We start from the raw sequence: 17175 nt of genomic DNA, 5'->3' as shown, positions 1-17175 counted from the left end.
ATACTGTGCCTCTTGTGCATGAATAAACATTTTTTATGCATATGTTCATGTACATATAACATCTATTTTGCAGTTTAATTTTTAAATTTAATTTCAGAATCAAATGACATGCTTAGAAAGATTACAGTACAACAGCTGCTCACGTCAAATACAAAGGAATGAATGATGTCATGTGATAGAAGTTGTGGAATATCCTCAGGTCTCTCTGAAGATTATAGAGCATATTTCCCAGTGGACAGTCTAAGGCCACACAGTCCTGAATACATGAAATGAATTTTATACATTACTGTAAATTACTTACATGTTTTAGTGCACTTTTTTAGAATACAGAGCACTGTGCTATTTTGTGTATGAAATTTGAATATAGGCACTGTCAGAAAAGCTTTGAACAGTTCTGTGAAGTAAAAATACCCAAAACAAACTATCACAGAAGAAAAGAGCTTAAAATATTCTATACTACTTTCAGAATGATATGGAATATTTGTCCTTTATTATAACTTCCTTTAAAGAAAATAGACTTGTAGACAAATTAGATCACCTGGATGTTAATAGTTAAATCTATCTAATTTCTAGTCTTTAAGAAAAAAATCTTGATACTAATTTTCTTTTGATATCCTAGGTTCCTAAGCCAGTAGACTACTCTTCACAGCTGTGGTAAGTCTGTCTTGTCTTACAAGAATCTCTGAAAGAAGCGGTCCCAGAAAGTAACTGTGTTTACTACAATTTAAATTATATTGGTTTAACCTTTCTAGGCTTCAGAAGAAGACATTGTGTAATGGTTTGGGAAAGCAATAGCATGCATTGCCTAAAAGCATTTCTGATATAATAAAGTGCTTCATGATTTTGATGTTTTGTTTACAAGTCTGTGGCTGTACAGCCTTAGTCCCAGAGGTCTGAAATAGAACAATGAGAGATGATAATTATATGAAGCATGGACGTATATGAAGTATGTTGAGTGAGTAAAGGAAGGAATAATGTTGAACACATCTTGTATCATGAATAATTTTGCATTTCCTTGAAAACCCCCACCAACACTGAAGCTGTAGAGATACAGGTGGGATATAGTTTAGGGGTGTCTGTGGTGGTGCAAGGTTGGACTAGATGAATCTTGAAGGTCTCTTCCAACCTTGATGAGGCTGTGAAAAATTGCTGTATCAAAACTGCAACCACTGCTGCTCTGGGGTTTATGAAGTGTGTGAACTCTTTTCCACAACTCAGAAAAGACGTGGTGGCTCTGAGAGAGCAAAGTAAGCATCATTTGCGTTCTTTCACTGATTTTATGCCTTACCATTTAGACATGAATTCTGACTTCCTTTTAACTTGCCAAAAGTGAAACTAGGATCACATCTAAACAAATACTGGTTTTTCATGACAAGACAAGTAAAATATTTATTATTTAAAATTGATCCTTTGAATTAATTTCTAATATTTGGTCAGTTTATAATTTTGTTAGAAGAAAGCATATTACTGGCATTAGTCTTTATCTTCTATGGATTTTTAATAAACAACTATTTTTTTACTTAAAGCTCATTTCTAATTGGTTGTGATGTATTGGTGTGAAATTTTACATAGGGGTGGTCTGTGGTGCTGGCAGCATTTGTAAAATGGTAAGATAAGCATAATTTCCCTGGAAGCTAGGTCACTTTCTCCAATTAACAGTTTAACCTGCGGTTTTGCAAATGAGTATCTGCTGACAGCTCTCATGATGTCCTACACAAACCACAAGGCAGAGCAAGGGCACAAATCTGCTCATGCAGCCAGGCTGCAGAATCAGTGATTTATTTGTCTTAGCTTTCAACACTTAGCATCAGCTTTTCAAATCTGGATGGTTTTGGCTGATTTATTTTTTTTCCTGTGGATGTTGGGTATACCCATTGCACTTTAGCCTTTAGAGGTTATGCATAGTTATGAAACCAAATAAAATACTGTCTTGTGTAAGTACCAAATTTTCATACAAGTCTTCCGTTGACTTGATCTACCTCTGGTGGCTGCTTCTCCATTCTGTTGTGATAAATCTCCCTAGAACTCAGGGAGGTTCAAAGGTTCTGGACCCCTGTTGTATTGCTTTTCTTGCAGAATTTGATTCAGATAAACCAGTTGATTTTATGAACTTTTAAAGCCAGTAGTCATTCAGCTAATGCTTGGGCTCGAGCACTTTCCTTAGCAGATATTGTATTTGCCATGCATATTAGTACTTTTCTAATTAGGAATTTCACAACCCCCAGCTGTGGAATTTTTTCACGTTTTATTCTTCATTCAGAAATCTGGAAGTGGTATTCAGTTGCAACTGATATACTTTTGGTCCTCATGATATGTAGAATATTTTCACTCTCTATTGCATATTTTATAGACCTTTGGAGCTTTGAAAAAAATCACAGGCAATTTTTATTTTCCTTGTTACAGGTTTGCAGGAGCAATGGAACGATTGCAAGCAGAAAGTGAACTAATTAACAGAGTAAACAGCACTTACCTGGTGCGGCACAGGACCAAAGAATCAGGAGAATATGCAATTAGTATTAAGTAAGTGGAAGTGGAATAAGAATGTTTCCTGTTCTCATTTTGGTCTAGATAGTAAGTGAAATAAATACTGGAAATAAACCACAGTTTCCATTACATAATTATGTGCAGCCTTTAAGAGAGTCAATATAGGAAAACCGAAGTTGCTGTCAAAAACACCCAGGATTTATAGAAGGAAAGAAGCAATGCTTCTATAATGCTGATGTAGCAAATTGAGGCTACAAAAATAAAGGTTGAGTATGTTGGAGAAGACTAAGCATTGTTTGCAGTACAGTGAGATCTGTTTCATTGACTTTGGTGAGAACTCGAAGCCCTTTGCATCTCAGACTATTCAGTAAAATGTGGGTTTGTACATTTTGTGGGTGCAAATTATTGTTTGCTTTCATGTTGTTGATCAATATGAATATAAAAGCAGGAAGTACATGGGAATTCCCAATTAGAGTAAGCAGTTAGCTGTGACTTTCTTTTTCTGATGACAGATTACTTCTTTAGCTGTACTTTAATAAATATGTTTGGTTGATTAGATGTCAACTTTGTTTTGGCACAGATATACATTTTGTCTTAAGAATTTATGTGTGTGGTGTTCTAGGGGCATGCCCTCAGGTAATTATTGATTGTGTCTGATTAAAAACACATTTATATTCATAAGTTATTCATTGCCCACAGGTACAATAACGAAGTGAAACACATCAAGATTTTAACAAGAGATGGCTATTTCCACATTGCAGAAAATAGAAAATTTAAAAATTTAATGGTAAGCATTGATTAGCTTTTTAACATTGTGAGATTTTCTTTGTAGCTGTTTCTGTTAGAGGGAGCAGCTTTGGTTTATGAAATTCCAGAAAGCTATGTGAGTGAAAGATTTGAATTTTGTCCACTCCTGCTAATAGGATTATTTTTTATGTTTATGGTTTTAGCTCTAAGTGATAATTTTATGTGCTTAAGACTACATATTTATTGTTAGGACAGGACTGTGTCCCTTTTAGTGAAGTGAAAGAGAGGACAAATTTGAATCCCATGCATCAGCCCACTCTGGGGTTAGGCTGAATCTGGAAAGGAGAATTTGATTTCTTTGGAAATCTTGGTTTTTAGGAATCAATTTGACTAAAATTTATGCAGCAGCCTTCCTGCACACATACTCAAGTATGTGAAATGCTAAATAAAAATGAAGCATAATACAAAACAAGGGCAGGGAGAAGCTTTAAAACCAGGAAGCCTTAGAAATTATTTTAGTTTAACCACTGATACTCTGTAAAACAAGAGCATCCTAGGAGTGGGGAGAGATTAAATTGTAATCTGTAAGTGCTCATTAGAATGGGAAGAACATAAATTTCTTGATGAATGCACCAAGCTGTTTTTGCGCTCTTATCTTCATTTCACACTTAGAAGCCAGAGAGTTGTTTAGTTTTAGGGCTGGGGACCCTGAGATCTTTTCACTGTTTAGCAGCAGAAGTGATGGTGTTGCTCACGTACATGAGGAGGTGGCTGCTTAGCCTGTGAACCCTGCAAATGATGAGCTGGAAACTGATCTTGGCAAAACACAGCTGGAGAGCCACACTGCCAGGTTTCTTCTTATGGCAGTGATGCAGTTTAATGCACTGGTGCAGGCTTCAAAGTAGACCAGAAATATAAAGGACCACGTTGGATGGAAAATGAGCAAAAAGAATTGTATCACAGAATTGAGAGGACAGAAGAAATTTGTTGTGTAAGGACCTCACTGCTACCAACTTAGCCATGCTAGCATTCAAGTAGGGAAGAATTATTTTAAATCACAGATTTAGACTGTTATGAGTTCTGCCCTTGAGAGTTAAATACACAAGTGGTAGTGTGGTGTTTGTACATGCCATGGAACAACTGCTTTGTTCTGGATAGATGCAAGAGAAAAAGTGTCTGAAAGAAAAGAGGAACAAAAGTAGTCTAAATAAAAGTGGGAACTGGAGAGAGACAAAGGCAGCATCCATGGAAACATTAAGTTGTGATCTGCAGTGACACAGCATTTTGTACTGCTTTGGAGTGGAAAAAAAAGTAGAAGAGCTCTTGTGTCTACTTTTCATAGTACATTTGAAAAATTTCCACTAGAGTAATTAAAATGTGCTGAGTGCATAAAGCAGGGTGCAGTGAAAGGTCATTTTGGCTGCTGCTGTGAGTCAGGGTGATGTGACAGGCTCTTGAGGAGCCCCATCCATGCTGGCACAGACTGCTTACCTCACACATCTGTTTGTAAGCTTGCTACTGTGATTTCTGCAAACCATGTTTTAGAGGCCATTTGTCAGTCAACCATTTTCATGGAAGAATGGAATTAAAACCTAAGCTTTAAAAGTAACTGAATCTGTGACATGAAATGATTTTTTCTTTTTCCTCAGTTTAAAACCATTTTACTTATTTTGCCAACAAACATCATCTGTCCATGTGGAATTCTAATTACTTTTACCAAACAACACAATTTTTACAGACTTACACTGTGCAAAAAGATAATAAAAGTTTCATACTAATTGTATTCCATTTATCCTACTTTGAATGCTGCTTACTTACAAATCAACACACTATTGTCATGGTAATTTGAACGTCTGGATATTCAGTGATGATATGGGAGTAAATTTCATTGCAGACTTTCTAGTTTGTATGATGTGCTGATATTAAACAGCAAAGCCCAAAGAGTCCTTAGTATTACTGATGCAGGTTATAGTAGGCTAAACATTTTGGCAGCTTTTTTTGGTGCTGGCTTTTTTTTGTTTGTTTGTTTTGGTTTGTTTGTTTTTTTGTTGAGGTTTCTATTCATAGAAGAAAATTATTAAACACAGTATGATCTCCTAATTTTGACCAAAGCTTGGCTTGGTCAACTCTGATTTTGCAAATCTAAATGTAAATAAGTGGAATGAAGTGAAGGGTTTACAGTAAATACCTTGCTTTGTGCTTGCATTTCTGAAGAGTGAAATCCCCCATTTGAATGGATCAATTGAAGTACATTGGCTTTGAATTGTCCAGTCACTTTCAATCTTTTTCTAGCTCCATGTACAATGTGATATTGAAGTTTCTAGGGCTAATTCAAATCTAACAGACAATGGCAGGGGTTAAAGATTGCAAAGGAATAGCATGAGCTGTCAGAATTTTGATGGTGTTGCCTTCTTTGGAGTAGGAATTTGAGTAACTTGTCTTCTTGGTTACATAAACTATTTCAGCTATTCTTTTGTATTTACATATGTGAAATTTTGCATATGTATGTAAAACATTCCTGTGTGTAGCTACGAATGCTTGTATAGATGCACACACAGAGAGATGATGAAAGTTTTGCATTGGGCACAAGGAGAATGTAAAATACTGGATTTTTCAGTCAGTGTGCACTGACACCCACCAAGCCTGCCCTGTTGTGGAAGTTTTACGTCATCTGAGTATCTGCACATGAAGTTGCTGTTAACTTATAAGCCTTGTGCTTTATTTCAGATCTGTGTGCTTACAAATACATGTGTATATAAGCATCATTTATTATTGCAAAAGAGATTTGAGGAAACAGGGACATTTACCACTCCATCCTTAGCAAGCAGCTGACTTTGCCTTCTGCCTGACTCCAAAAAAGCAAAGCCATCTTTAGCCCAACTTAAAGGAGCAGCAAATGTTGACTCTGACAAAAAGATTTTACTGAGCTGATTTTTGGGGTGTCTTTTCTGGTTTGTTTGTTTTGTTTAAATTTTTTTAAGTGGCAATATGAAAGCTGGCACTTTATATTTTAAAAAATAACCATTTTCTATGGGATGTATTGTAAAATAAGGTTACTTACATAATAAAACTGTCATTGGCTGTACACCAGAATATTGAATGGTATGTGATTTCAATTTCCAATGCAAGTGCTTTTCCTTTCTGAAAGGAACTCGTAGAATACTACAAGCACCACTCTCTCAAAGAAGGTTTTCGAAGTTTGGATACAACTCTTCAATTTCCATACAAAGAATCTGAGAACTCAGTGGGACAGAGGAGTAACAGAACAGCTGGCAATGGTGAGAATTATAAATTTTTGTGTATTACTTTGTCATATATATATATGTGTGTATGTATATATATAGTAAAAGGACAAGGTACTTGAAACATTTTCATCTTCCATTATTGACATATAACCAATTACTATGGCAGTGCTTTTAGCTAGGATTTTTGGAAGCTAAGCAGATTCAGATCTGCCAGGAGATTTATAAACATGTCTAGCAAGCTTGTCTTGCTGCCAAACTTAAAATCTCCCTGATATTCAAAAATTCTATTAGACATGCTGGTGAGAGATTAAACTGCATCTTGCCTAGTTTCTTAAGAAATTTCCATATGTGCAGCTACAAGTGTTAATATATGACAATTTCTAAACCTTAAAAGGGGATTTAAATAAATCAGTCTTGTAGCATAGCCCTATGAAGTAGCGTCTCAGTAATACCAAATAATTGTGTCAAAAAATTAGATTTACTATATCATAATTATTTTTATGCATGTTTTTTAACATTCCATGTTTATTAGAGTTCCCTTAGTATGCTTCAAAAGTTAATGAACTACTGGCCAATGCAAACATCAGTTTAAAAAGTTGTGAAGTTTAGAGATAAACTGAGAAGGCTTGCAGTGTATATGCTGTCCTTTCTTTAAGCTATTACAATTTAAGTGGAAGTTAGCATGATTTTTAGGACATGGACAGGTTCAATGTTAATGATAAAACCTACCACATGGCTGGCCTCTGGAAAATATATAATGTTTCTGTCAAAGAGAAAATATTAGATTTGCTGTTCTGCAGTCATTGGCTGCATCTTTGTACTGTAGCAGATAATGAGAGGAAAATAAAAATTAATGGAGATTTTAACAATATGAAGACTGCTGTAAAAGCCCTGAAAGCCCAGTCTAGTCTTTGTGATGATGGTGGTGGCTTTGTTACTTTCATTTGCTGTGTTTGTGAGCTTTTGTTTTCTTGCTTGCCTCTGTTCCATAAGATTTCTGTAACTTTGGAGGCTTTCTTGCTCTCCTAGTTCAAGTGAAAATAATTTAGGACAAATGAATGTGAGAAACCAGCGTGTCCCTGGTATTTCATGTACTGTCTCTACTTCCCAATTCATCTTTCCATTTCTGTTCTCCTTCACTGCTTCCCAGGACTTCTGTCAGTTGTCTCCTCTCTGTGGTGTTCATGTCCATTCCTGGTGAATTTCCTTGCCCTGTTCTTTCCTCTCCCTTTAGCTCGTGGTCTCCCTGTGCTTCTCTCTTACTCTTGCCTTCTCCTGTGCTTTCCTCATCCCTTGCCTCTGCACAACACTGAGGCTTTAATTGTTGAGAGGACATGTCCTGCTTGATTTACTTTGCATTTTTTTGAGTTATTGTTGACTGTGAGCAGAACCAGATTGTTTTCTGTTTTCTTCCTTAGGCCAGTTAGAATGTATCTCAGTTTGAATGTATCTATACTATCCACCAACTTCTTAGTCTGCAAGAGCTCAGTCCTTTCCTGCTTTACAGGAGACAAGATTTATGGCACATCCTCATTCACTTCAGTCATCATACAAAAGAAAACATCTTCTTTTACAAGATCTTTTAGGCAGTATATGGGAGAGCAAGAGAAATGACTGAGGGATGCTCTCATTTTAGTCCAGAGGATGAGGAAGGGCTACAGTAACTGTCAGCCCTTTGATGCTACAAACTGTGCTGGTGGAAACTGCAGGTTTTGTCTTAAACCAAACTGACCTGAAAAACCTTTCAATTCCCAAACTCCTCATGTAAAATCTAATAGATTTCCATAATTCTGCTGCTCTGTCTAGATTTACTCTGAATGACACTTCCTTCAATGGATTGGACAGTAAAGTGTGTCCCCAGTTGTGTGGTGTTTCATTTGTTGTTGTTTTTTGTGGGGTTTTTTTTTTTTTCTTGTTTGTTTTGTTTTGCTTGTTTAACCAAAATGTCCATGATTATCAGTCCATCTGCGGGTCACTCTGCTCGGGTTTTAAGCTGTCTTGTTCATTCTACCAAGCTGATGTAAGAAAGGCCTTATTTTTAGGCTGTGTGAACCCTGCTGGGCTGAATTTAGAATTGGGGAAACCTGAGGCTGCGGTTTGGTTTAGTAGAGGAAGCAAATAAGTCCTGTGGGGTAGCAGTTGGACATGGAGTTTACTCAGCCCTCACTGAGGACCGCCACACAGCTGATTTTTTGGATCTCTTTCCACATCACCCAAGTGCAAGAAAAAACAGTTTTTGGAAGGAAGCCAGACAAAGTAGGCGAAGAGAGCGGGGGCACTTCTCCATATTTTTCCAATTTTGCAGCTACTCAGCACAGGGCTGAAGCTAGTGAATACAATGGGCTTTGGCAGTTTGAAGCTAATTTAAAGAAGGATTTAACGCAGTATTTTTCTCTATACTATTCACATATCTGGATTTTTTAATGAAGCCATCTTTTGAAAAGACATCAGCTTTTTTTTTCAAAACAGCAGATCTTTAGGATATATAACTGACAGAATAAGTGGGAAAAGTATTTCTAAAAAACATTAGTTGAACCACTGCAGACTTTGACAGAGTTTTATCATTTTCTGCTGCCAAGGTCTTTGAGCTGCTGTGAAATTGGATGGCAATACTGAATTGACTTTACTTCCCAGAAAAGAATGAGAAAGATGTATGTTAATTTTTTTTGGTGTTTGTTATGTTTTCATTTAGCCATTTGGGAAAAGAAAAACAACTGGTATTTAATTTAACTTGTGATTTCTAACATGAATCATAATAAGTCACCTTGTAGCTTGCTAAATTTTCAGGGAATTTGATTCTTGCTTCAGCATCTTCTTGATTTTTAGAATAGTTTTTTAGAATAAAAATCTCCTAGCGGGATAATTATTTTGCCTTTCCAGTTTCTGGCTTCCCTCTTGGGTTAGAACTTTGCTTTTCAGTCTCCTTGTCTTGCAGATGTCACCTGTGTTGTTCTTGATTCATTGTACACTTCCTTTAATGTGGTTGTAAAAGCTGTCAGATGTTTACTTCTGTCAATATATAACTTCAGTTTAATTGGGAAGATATTTTAGGAAATGATTTTTTCTTCTCAGTTTTTTGGTCTTAGGCTTTTCTAGTCACACACAGTATGATCAAGTTTTGTTTTGCTACACAGAAAAATACTAATTCTTACATTAGATTACAGGAATGATCAACCAGTTAATGAAATAAAGGCAAAAAGGGAAGAACAGTAGACATTACTCTGTGGAGTAGAATAATGGCACTTTATTCTGATTTGCTGATGCAGAGCACAATCATATCGAGAAATTTGAATCTTAATGAAATTTCAATTTTAATGTAACCTAAATAATGAAGCCAAGTCCTACCTGAGTGATATTTTTCTTTGTCAGTTAACTAGGAGTAGGTATATTAACTAGTTATCACATCCTACTTATGCTTAATGCATTAACTGCCTACTAATGCTTAATGCATTAACTGTGCAAAGGAATCTGTTAGTAAAGTAAAACAAAGCAAGTATCATCCCAACCCTTAGGGAATCAAAGGAATTCAGCCTTTCTGCTTAGAAGCCAACACCAACACCCTATCATCAAAACAGATCAGTTATCAGTAGAAATCTAGCAGGATTTCCTTGCCCACATAGGTTTACTTGTCCAGAATTTGGCACATAAAACCAAACCTCCAGCTATACCAGAGAGAAAAACTGGGATAAAGTCTGCTCAGTTAAGGACCAGCCATCCTCCATACAGCACCTAACCTGGGTGTGTTCCTGTGGGCTGCTGTTCCCCTCTGCCATTGTGCTTCTGGAGAAGTAAAGGCAGGTTTTTAGTTTGCCTCTAAGCGTGGGCACTGCTTTTGAGTCAAGTGGCCCTCTTGGTTTGTGTAGCACAATTGCCCACAGAGCTGTTACTTGGCGTTATTGTCTCCAGTATAAAGGAACCCCTCATGCATCCCAGATAGTCCATTCAGTGTTAGAGATAGAGAAAGCATCATCACTGGGAAGGATAAGAAGGGAGCTTCCAGAGTATAAGAGGCCCTGGAGCCATGGTTTTCTTGTCCTGTGAGACACTAACCTAAAATGCTGTTGGTTTGACTTGTGGGATATTTTCTATTTCTAAACCCAAGGTTTAGCAATGTTAAAATACAGTATCAGTTCTGTTAATTTTATTCATGCTTGTAGTTTGCTTGTCATAAATGTATCTGTTGTCATCCAGGTAAGATGCACAAAACTGTACCATTACCTCCACCATGGATTCTTGCATAAAATCATTCTAGTCATCATTCCTGCAAGTACCATTTTGAAGCAAAATTACTGTGTTTCATGTGTAGTCAGAAGAATAAATTCAGAGAAGTAGCTGTAAGTAATAAATATAACCCTCCTACTTTTTGAAGGAAAATTCTTGTTCAGTAATTACAGATATTATTAGCTATAATTTAGAGGCTGCATTATCATTTATCCAGTTGAGATGGATGTACCTTTCCAAATCACAGCTGGGAGCAAAGATCCCAACTTCATTAGACATGCACACTATATATCTTTATTGCCTCTTTAAAAGAGGGACAAAATGTGAGAACAGGTCAATAAACTGTAGTTTCACTTGAAGCAATGCTTGATAATTTAATCTAATTTTTGCATTTAAAAGTACATTGCCCCTAGTTTTGTTGACCACAGAGCAAGTGCACCTGTGGCTTTCACCCAGGGAAGCTGCTATAGGGGCTGGTTCTGCTTGGGCCAAGCTTTCTTTGCTTGCTCAAGGGGTTTTTTGCAAGTTGAGGAAACTACAAATATGAGCAGTTCTGCTTGGGCCTTAGAGGATGTAGTTGAGTGTGGAATTCCTATTGTTGTTAATGATTTACAGGGCAAAATGCATACTTTTTTTCCATGCCACAGTTTGGAGTTGACTCCAGGTCAACTTAGACTATATCCTAATTAAGGACATGTGACTAGTGTTGCCAGGGTTAAGAGGATTTATGTATGCACGAGTTCTTGCTTTTGTAATGGTAAGAAGTGGGGCACTAGAAGAATTAAAAAAAAACTTCTGTTAAATCTGAAAATATTTGCAGGAGGCTGCAGTTACAATTTATTTCTCTGAAATCTAAAATGGGTGACTTCTTCCAACTTTACTCTTTGAAAAATGCAATTGTTAAAAATTAAATCATAGATCCAAATTTTCTAGTTATTACAGTCAATTTCCTTGCAGACATCCTCAGTAGGGAACCTTAGTTTCCTTATTATCAATGAATTATATAGTTAAAAAACTATTATTCAAATCTTATGCCAATATTTCAATGTTCTTTTGCTTTTCTCTTTTTCTCTTTTTTTTCCTCTAAGCCCCTTCTTTGTTCTGTGGGTTTTCTTTTGTAACTCCTCCAGACTACAGCTTTGTTCCCCCTTCCTCCACTCCTTTCTGGTCAGGTACTGCTTTACTGCTTTTATATTTCTTCTAAATTTGCTTCTGTTGTTTCTGTGTGCAGCAAGTGAGGGAAGGGACGAATCTAATACTTCAGCTCTTCTCTGACTCAAAAAACTTGAGTTACTACTTGTTTTTCTTGGAATGTAATAAAAATAAAACTCTTAAACTTTTGAAATATTACTGCTTATTGCAGTAAGCTGTTTGAATAGGAGTTGCAAAGCTCAATAGTTGCAGCAGATTCCATCAGTGACCACTTGACTGTTAATTTGCTGTGCAGTTGACATCTGTGAGCTACATATTTTTAATGTATTTGTTCAAATGCACAAACATGGAAATCTCATTGCTTGCTGGTAAATAATACATTCGTCCCATCCCTGCAGCAAACCATAGTGCAGTAGCATCTTAGAATGCAGTAGGTTTTTTTTGTAGAGAATGCTTTCTTTAAATTCTGCATTAACATTGTTAATTAATTTTGCCCATCTGTTTTTTAAATATGGTTTTCTTTATTTCCATTTAACCATCTCTGGCTTTAATAGAAGCAATCATTTCAAGAGGCTGCATAAAAATGCTAAAAGTAGTAACATTGATAGCCTCAGTCAGTGCATCAGTATGGGTATCACCTGCTCTGATCTCTAAGATCTGGTCTGCAAAGAGATGAACTACACTGCTGGACAATTTAAGAAGAATTTTGCCAGTAGAAGGGTGAATGCCTTTGAGGAGCGCATGGAAGGAGCTCCTGATGTGCAAAATGCAGTACTTGCTCACGTTACACTGGCCTGCCTTTGTGTACAGGGGTGGAGGACACTGCCTGGGGTGCGCAGAGCAGGATTGGGACTGGCTTTTGCTTAGGGAAGGGAGGAGTCAAGCACAAATGCAGAAGGAATCATCAAGATCTCAGTGGGCAGTATGTTTTACACCTGCCCCACAGAGTTTGTCCAAATTATTTAGTGCTCTGAGAAGGATTCTTGGGGCTTTCCATAATTTCCTGAGAGGAAAAGGACATAGATGGCAGCTCTCTTACTGAGCTTACTTGTGCTGAGAGCATCTCTGCTGACCCCTCCCTTGACTCACCCCAGCGATTTCAGTCTCCATGTCTTAGACTACACTTGGAAGTTTTGCCCCTCAGTCGTTTCTTCCATTACATACAGATATTTTTGGAGCAGATACTTCCTTTCACTTGTCACAACCATGACTGAGAATCCAAGCTAGAAGGTGCCCTTCCAGTTGCCATTTGCTTTTATAAAGGGACACATCTGTAGAGAGCCCTTTTGGTGTAGCTGTGTGCCCTGTGGTGATGACGCTCAGCTGACTCCCTGCACTCACCTGATCTGAAACAGCATGGAGTTAAGTTTTAGCTCTTTGCTCAGGGTAAATACTGTGAGCTTTTGTCCTTTTGGGCAGGGATAGGAGAGGACATCTTGCATTCAGCTTCCCAGTATTTGACTGTAAATTCCATTCTTACTGAAACTGGTATCTGTTCCATGAGAACAAAATTGTGAAGTGGCCTGCGGTGATAGAACAGCAATCAAGAGTCAGTTACTGTAACCTTATCACACATTCCCATAATGAGGTTTCAATAAATGATAATAATGTTCTTTCTTTTCGTGTGAAAAACTGCTGTATCAGAAAATTCATTAATAACTGCAATAATAGGTATCACTTCAATGTCTTACATATCATAATATGCCAGTTTAAGTATTTTGTTACAGAAGTACGAAATATTAAAGGAAAATATTGATCTGCAGTACTTAAGCATATCTACCCATTATATTCTGAGTGCTAAGCTGCATTGCTTCATATGTTTGTAGTAAAGCTTCTTTTTAAAAATAGCCCAATAATTTGTCTACATTACAAGACCAAATACTTCTTTCATGGTATTACGAGTATTTTTTTCAAAAGTATCTTCAGAGCTGACTTATTAGTTCTGCTGATCTGAAAGCTGGTAACACTGGAGAAGGTTAAGCTGACTGCTGAGCACTACTGAAGGTACTGCCTGTGCCTGGATAAGGGCACTGAGGTTTGGTGAAACAGTAAATGTACAAGTAAATGTACAAGGCTTCAAGGAGCTTGGAAACTAATACACAGGAGCAACCCTCAGGGCAATGGCTGCAGATTTATGAGGAGACTAGAGCACAAGGAGAGAGAAACAACTACTCTCAGCTTTAATAATACTACATTGACCTTCATGGAATTCAAGCATGTGAGCTAGACCAGCCTGCTGTGATCACAGGAACCTCTGTTGTTTGCACCTCAGATGCATCATCAGTGGCTCAAACTAGTATTAAAATTCATTTGCAGCACATCTATTTCACTGTTAATGTCCAACATACTCCAGTGTAAGTCAAAGCTGATTATAGTTCCTGTAGTCATCATCTTGTATTTGCAGAAGGCAAGGCTGGATTAAGTAAAAACACATTTTTCTCATTCACATATGCACTTTTTATTTGCCTCCTTTGGACCTCTCGCTCTATTTCCAATTAGCTCTCTGAGTATCTCCCTTTTATTACACAAGATTTATTTATTACTGCTTTTTAACAGCTTATTTTCTTTTTCAACACTTTCTCTTTCCCTCTCCCCTCCCTTTAATTTCTCATTCACTTTCATCCACCTGTTGGGCCCTTTCTCTTTCCATGGATCTATGCTGTTAATCCTATTCTCTCTCTGTGTTCTTCCTGTAGCTATCCTCTTTCCTGTAGCTATCCTCTTTCCTGTAGCTATCTTTCACTCTGTTCCTTCTCTTTCCCATCTGTCCTGGTGTCCTTTCCATGTGTTGTCTTCCCTCAATTTTATTTATGCTGGGACAGCACTAATTGGGAATTCAGGGCTGGTAGTCTCTACTCAAGGTGTTTTTGTGATTGTGTCAGCAGAGAGATACGGTTAATATTTTTTCCCAAAATTAGCACTGTCATTTTCTTGTATTCCATCACTCATCTGGCTTTCTTTTATATATTTCCTATCACGAGCTTCACTTTTATTTGAAAATATGGATCTTGGATTCGAAATTAATCTAAATTCTGCTACTTTCTGCCTCAAGACTTTTGAAGATATATGGTTTTGATTTCTCTTGCTTCTTTCTCCTTTTCCTCTCTGCTTTGTGACTTGAAAAAGAGTCAAAAGTCCTCCTTTCTCCCAGATGTGCTTCTCTTTCTTCTCTATCCTAATTTTCCTTGCTATTTTCCATCTTTATTATTCTTCTATGCATTTCTTCCCTTCTTAGTTCTTTTCTTCCCCCTTTCCCCAAATTTGTTCACCTTTTCTTCCTGTAATTTTTCCTTGCCCCTTTTTCTTTTTTCTAGAATCTGAAATTATACCCTGCTCCCCAGAATCACTCCTTGCATCCTGCAGTGCTTCTCCAAATCTGTCAGTGAATGCTGCACGCCTGCGAATGCTTACTGACCCTCCAGTCAATAACTGTTCTTTTTTCTTTCTCCCAAACAATTGCTGCCCATGATGTGCTCTTTCCCTGTAAAATTGATTACTGCAATGCTGATAAGGTATAGGACATTACATTCATGTCAGGATCTAAACAAGTAGCATCTGCATCTGACTGGCTAAGAGGGGGGGAAAAAAGCATGTTTGAGCTTTGATGTGCTTAATATATCACCTAGATTTTTGTAACATCAATATAAGCAATAAACTGAGATGCTGATGCTCTGTTATATGGCATCTTTCACATAATTTATCAATGTCTGATAAGCATACTCTACATAAGCAGTCAGAAATGTTGAACTAAATTTTAGTGACGTGATATAAACTAGGGCATTATCTGTTGTCAAAACTGCTTTTTAGGCATTCTGTTTCTGTGATATATCTAACAATATTTTAAACATCATATTCCTTGCTAGTTTAAAACAAATTGTTTGTATTTTCTCTTTAAGCTGAAAGTAATTGAACACATTATGATTTTCAGATATTTAATACTGTTACATATCTATGATCCAGTGGAGTCAGAAGAAAACTTAAACACAAGCAGAACTGAAACTGTTAAGGTTTCTCAGCTCATCTGCTGTGTTTTGGGTTCTTGATTTAAATTAAAGGTACCTAGATATGAACCAAATATAGTATTATATTGTTGAGGGCACTGCCAAACTAGAACCTTAAAGGCATTTCCTAATGAAGATTGGGCATTTCTAAGAGATGTGAAAGGGTTCTGAGGACAGAGATGATTCTATGTACATTATATTAAGTCATCCATCATGATCATATGAATTCATCTGAAATCTTTTCAAAGGAAGCTTGCTTGTGCTCCTGAACTCCTCTTACAGCAATTTACACAGGAAAACAGTGGCATTAATGGGAAAAAACCCCTGAAAAATACCTTGGCCAAATAATCCAACTACAAAATGCCATGGGGTAGTAGATGTTCTTTCTAAAATGCTCAGGTCCATGGTCTTTTGTCTGTTAGGCCATGCTTACTCTCCTCTCATTGTTCTCACACTGGAATCATTGAGGATTTATTTTGCAAGTTTGGACATTCTACATCAGCATTAGAACAATTTCCTATAAAACTATTTGAAACAAGGATGGTTTTTGAAGTGAGGCTTTTTGTACCTTTGCTTTTTAAAAATTCTTAACAGCTTTTTATTATTTAAAATGTCCATTGGCAAAATTCTTCTATATTGAAGTACTGTAAAACTATAAAGTGTGAATTTCACTGAACCTTAATTTTATAGAAAAATTCAATTGTGATTTACAGAACAAACTCCTGAAAAGAACAGATTTACATCAGTCAATATTAATGCAGATTGTGACAAATGATCCATGGAAATTTCCTGTAGAAAGTCTGTAACTTTTTGCTCATGCTGATGTTAGCTTCCAGTTTTAAGTGCATTAATATTTAACTTGGGAGTTGTTTTTTGAAAGAACAGCGCCTTATTCTGTTTGTTTTGCTTCATTAGAGGTCTAAAGTTAAATCAACTGTAAATGCTAATAATTCTTTTGGAAAGAAATTAGTGACCTGTAAAATATGTTGATGCGTATACCTGGCAGCAAGTTTTATTATGAAGCACAAGAATAAAATAATTGCAAATGTATTTAGCAATCTCAGGGTGGGGAATATTTTATTTATGGCTCATCTAGTTTGATTTTTCTTCTAAAAATAAAGAGGACTATTCAAAAAATGACAAAAAGTCACTTCAACTTTTACACCATTAACCTATATTTAAATTTTCGTGATGTTTGTAGTGCAGATGTTTTTGCACAAAATGAATGCCAGTGTATGTTGTTGTTGAGTCCTTGTTTTATATTTTACAGTATTTCTGTTTACAGTAGTTTGGTAGCCTTCATTTGAGCAGTCCTAATAATATCA

General features: G+C 36.6%; 1 protein-coding gene across 1 annotated transcript in view; it reads left to right on the top strand.

The window, feature by feature from the left end:
* VAV3 (vav guanine nucleotide exchange factor 3) overlaps positions 1-17175 on the top strand; it is a 148714-nt gene that overhangs the window by 127184 nt on the left and 4355 nt on the right. Inside the window, exons 22-25 of the mRNA XM_041479637.1 lie at positions 620-654; positions 2404-2520; positions 3184-3271; positions 6380-6509. Coding sequence (XP_041335571.1) covers positions 620-654; positions 2404-2520; positions 3184-3271; positions 6380-6509 — 370 coding nt within the window. The remainder of the gene's footprint in view (positions 1-619; positions 655-2403; positions 2521-3183; positions 3272-6379; positions 6510-17175) is intronic.

This window comes from Pyrgilauda ruficollis, unplaced genomic scaffold (assembly GCF_017590135.1).
Source record: "Pyrgilauda ruficollis isolate IOZ18807 unplaced genomic scaffold, ASM1759013v1 scaffold49, whole genome shotgun sequence".
In the NCBI taxonomy this organism is placed as follows: Eukaryota; Metazoa; Chordata; class Aves; order Passeriformes; family Passeridae; genus Pyrgilauda; species Pyrgilauda ruficollis.
The sequence above is the reverse complement of the archived record's forward strand: the minus strand, read 5'-3'. Positions and strand labels throughout refer to the sequence as shown.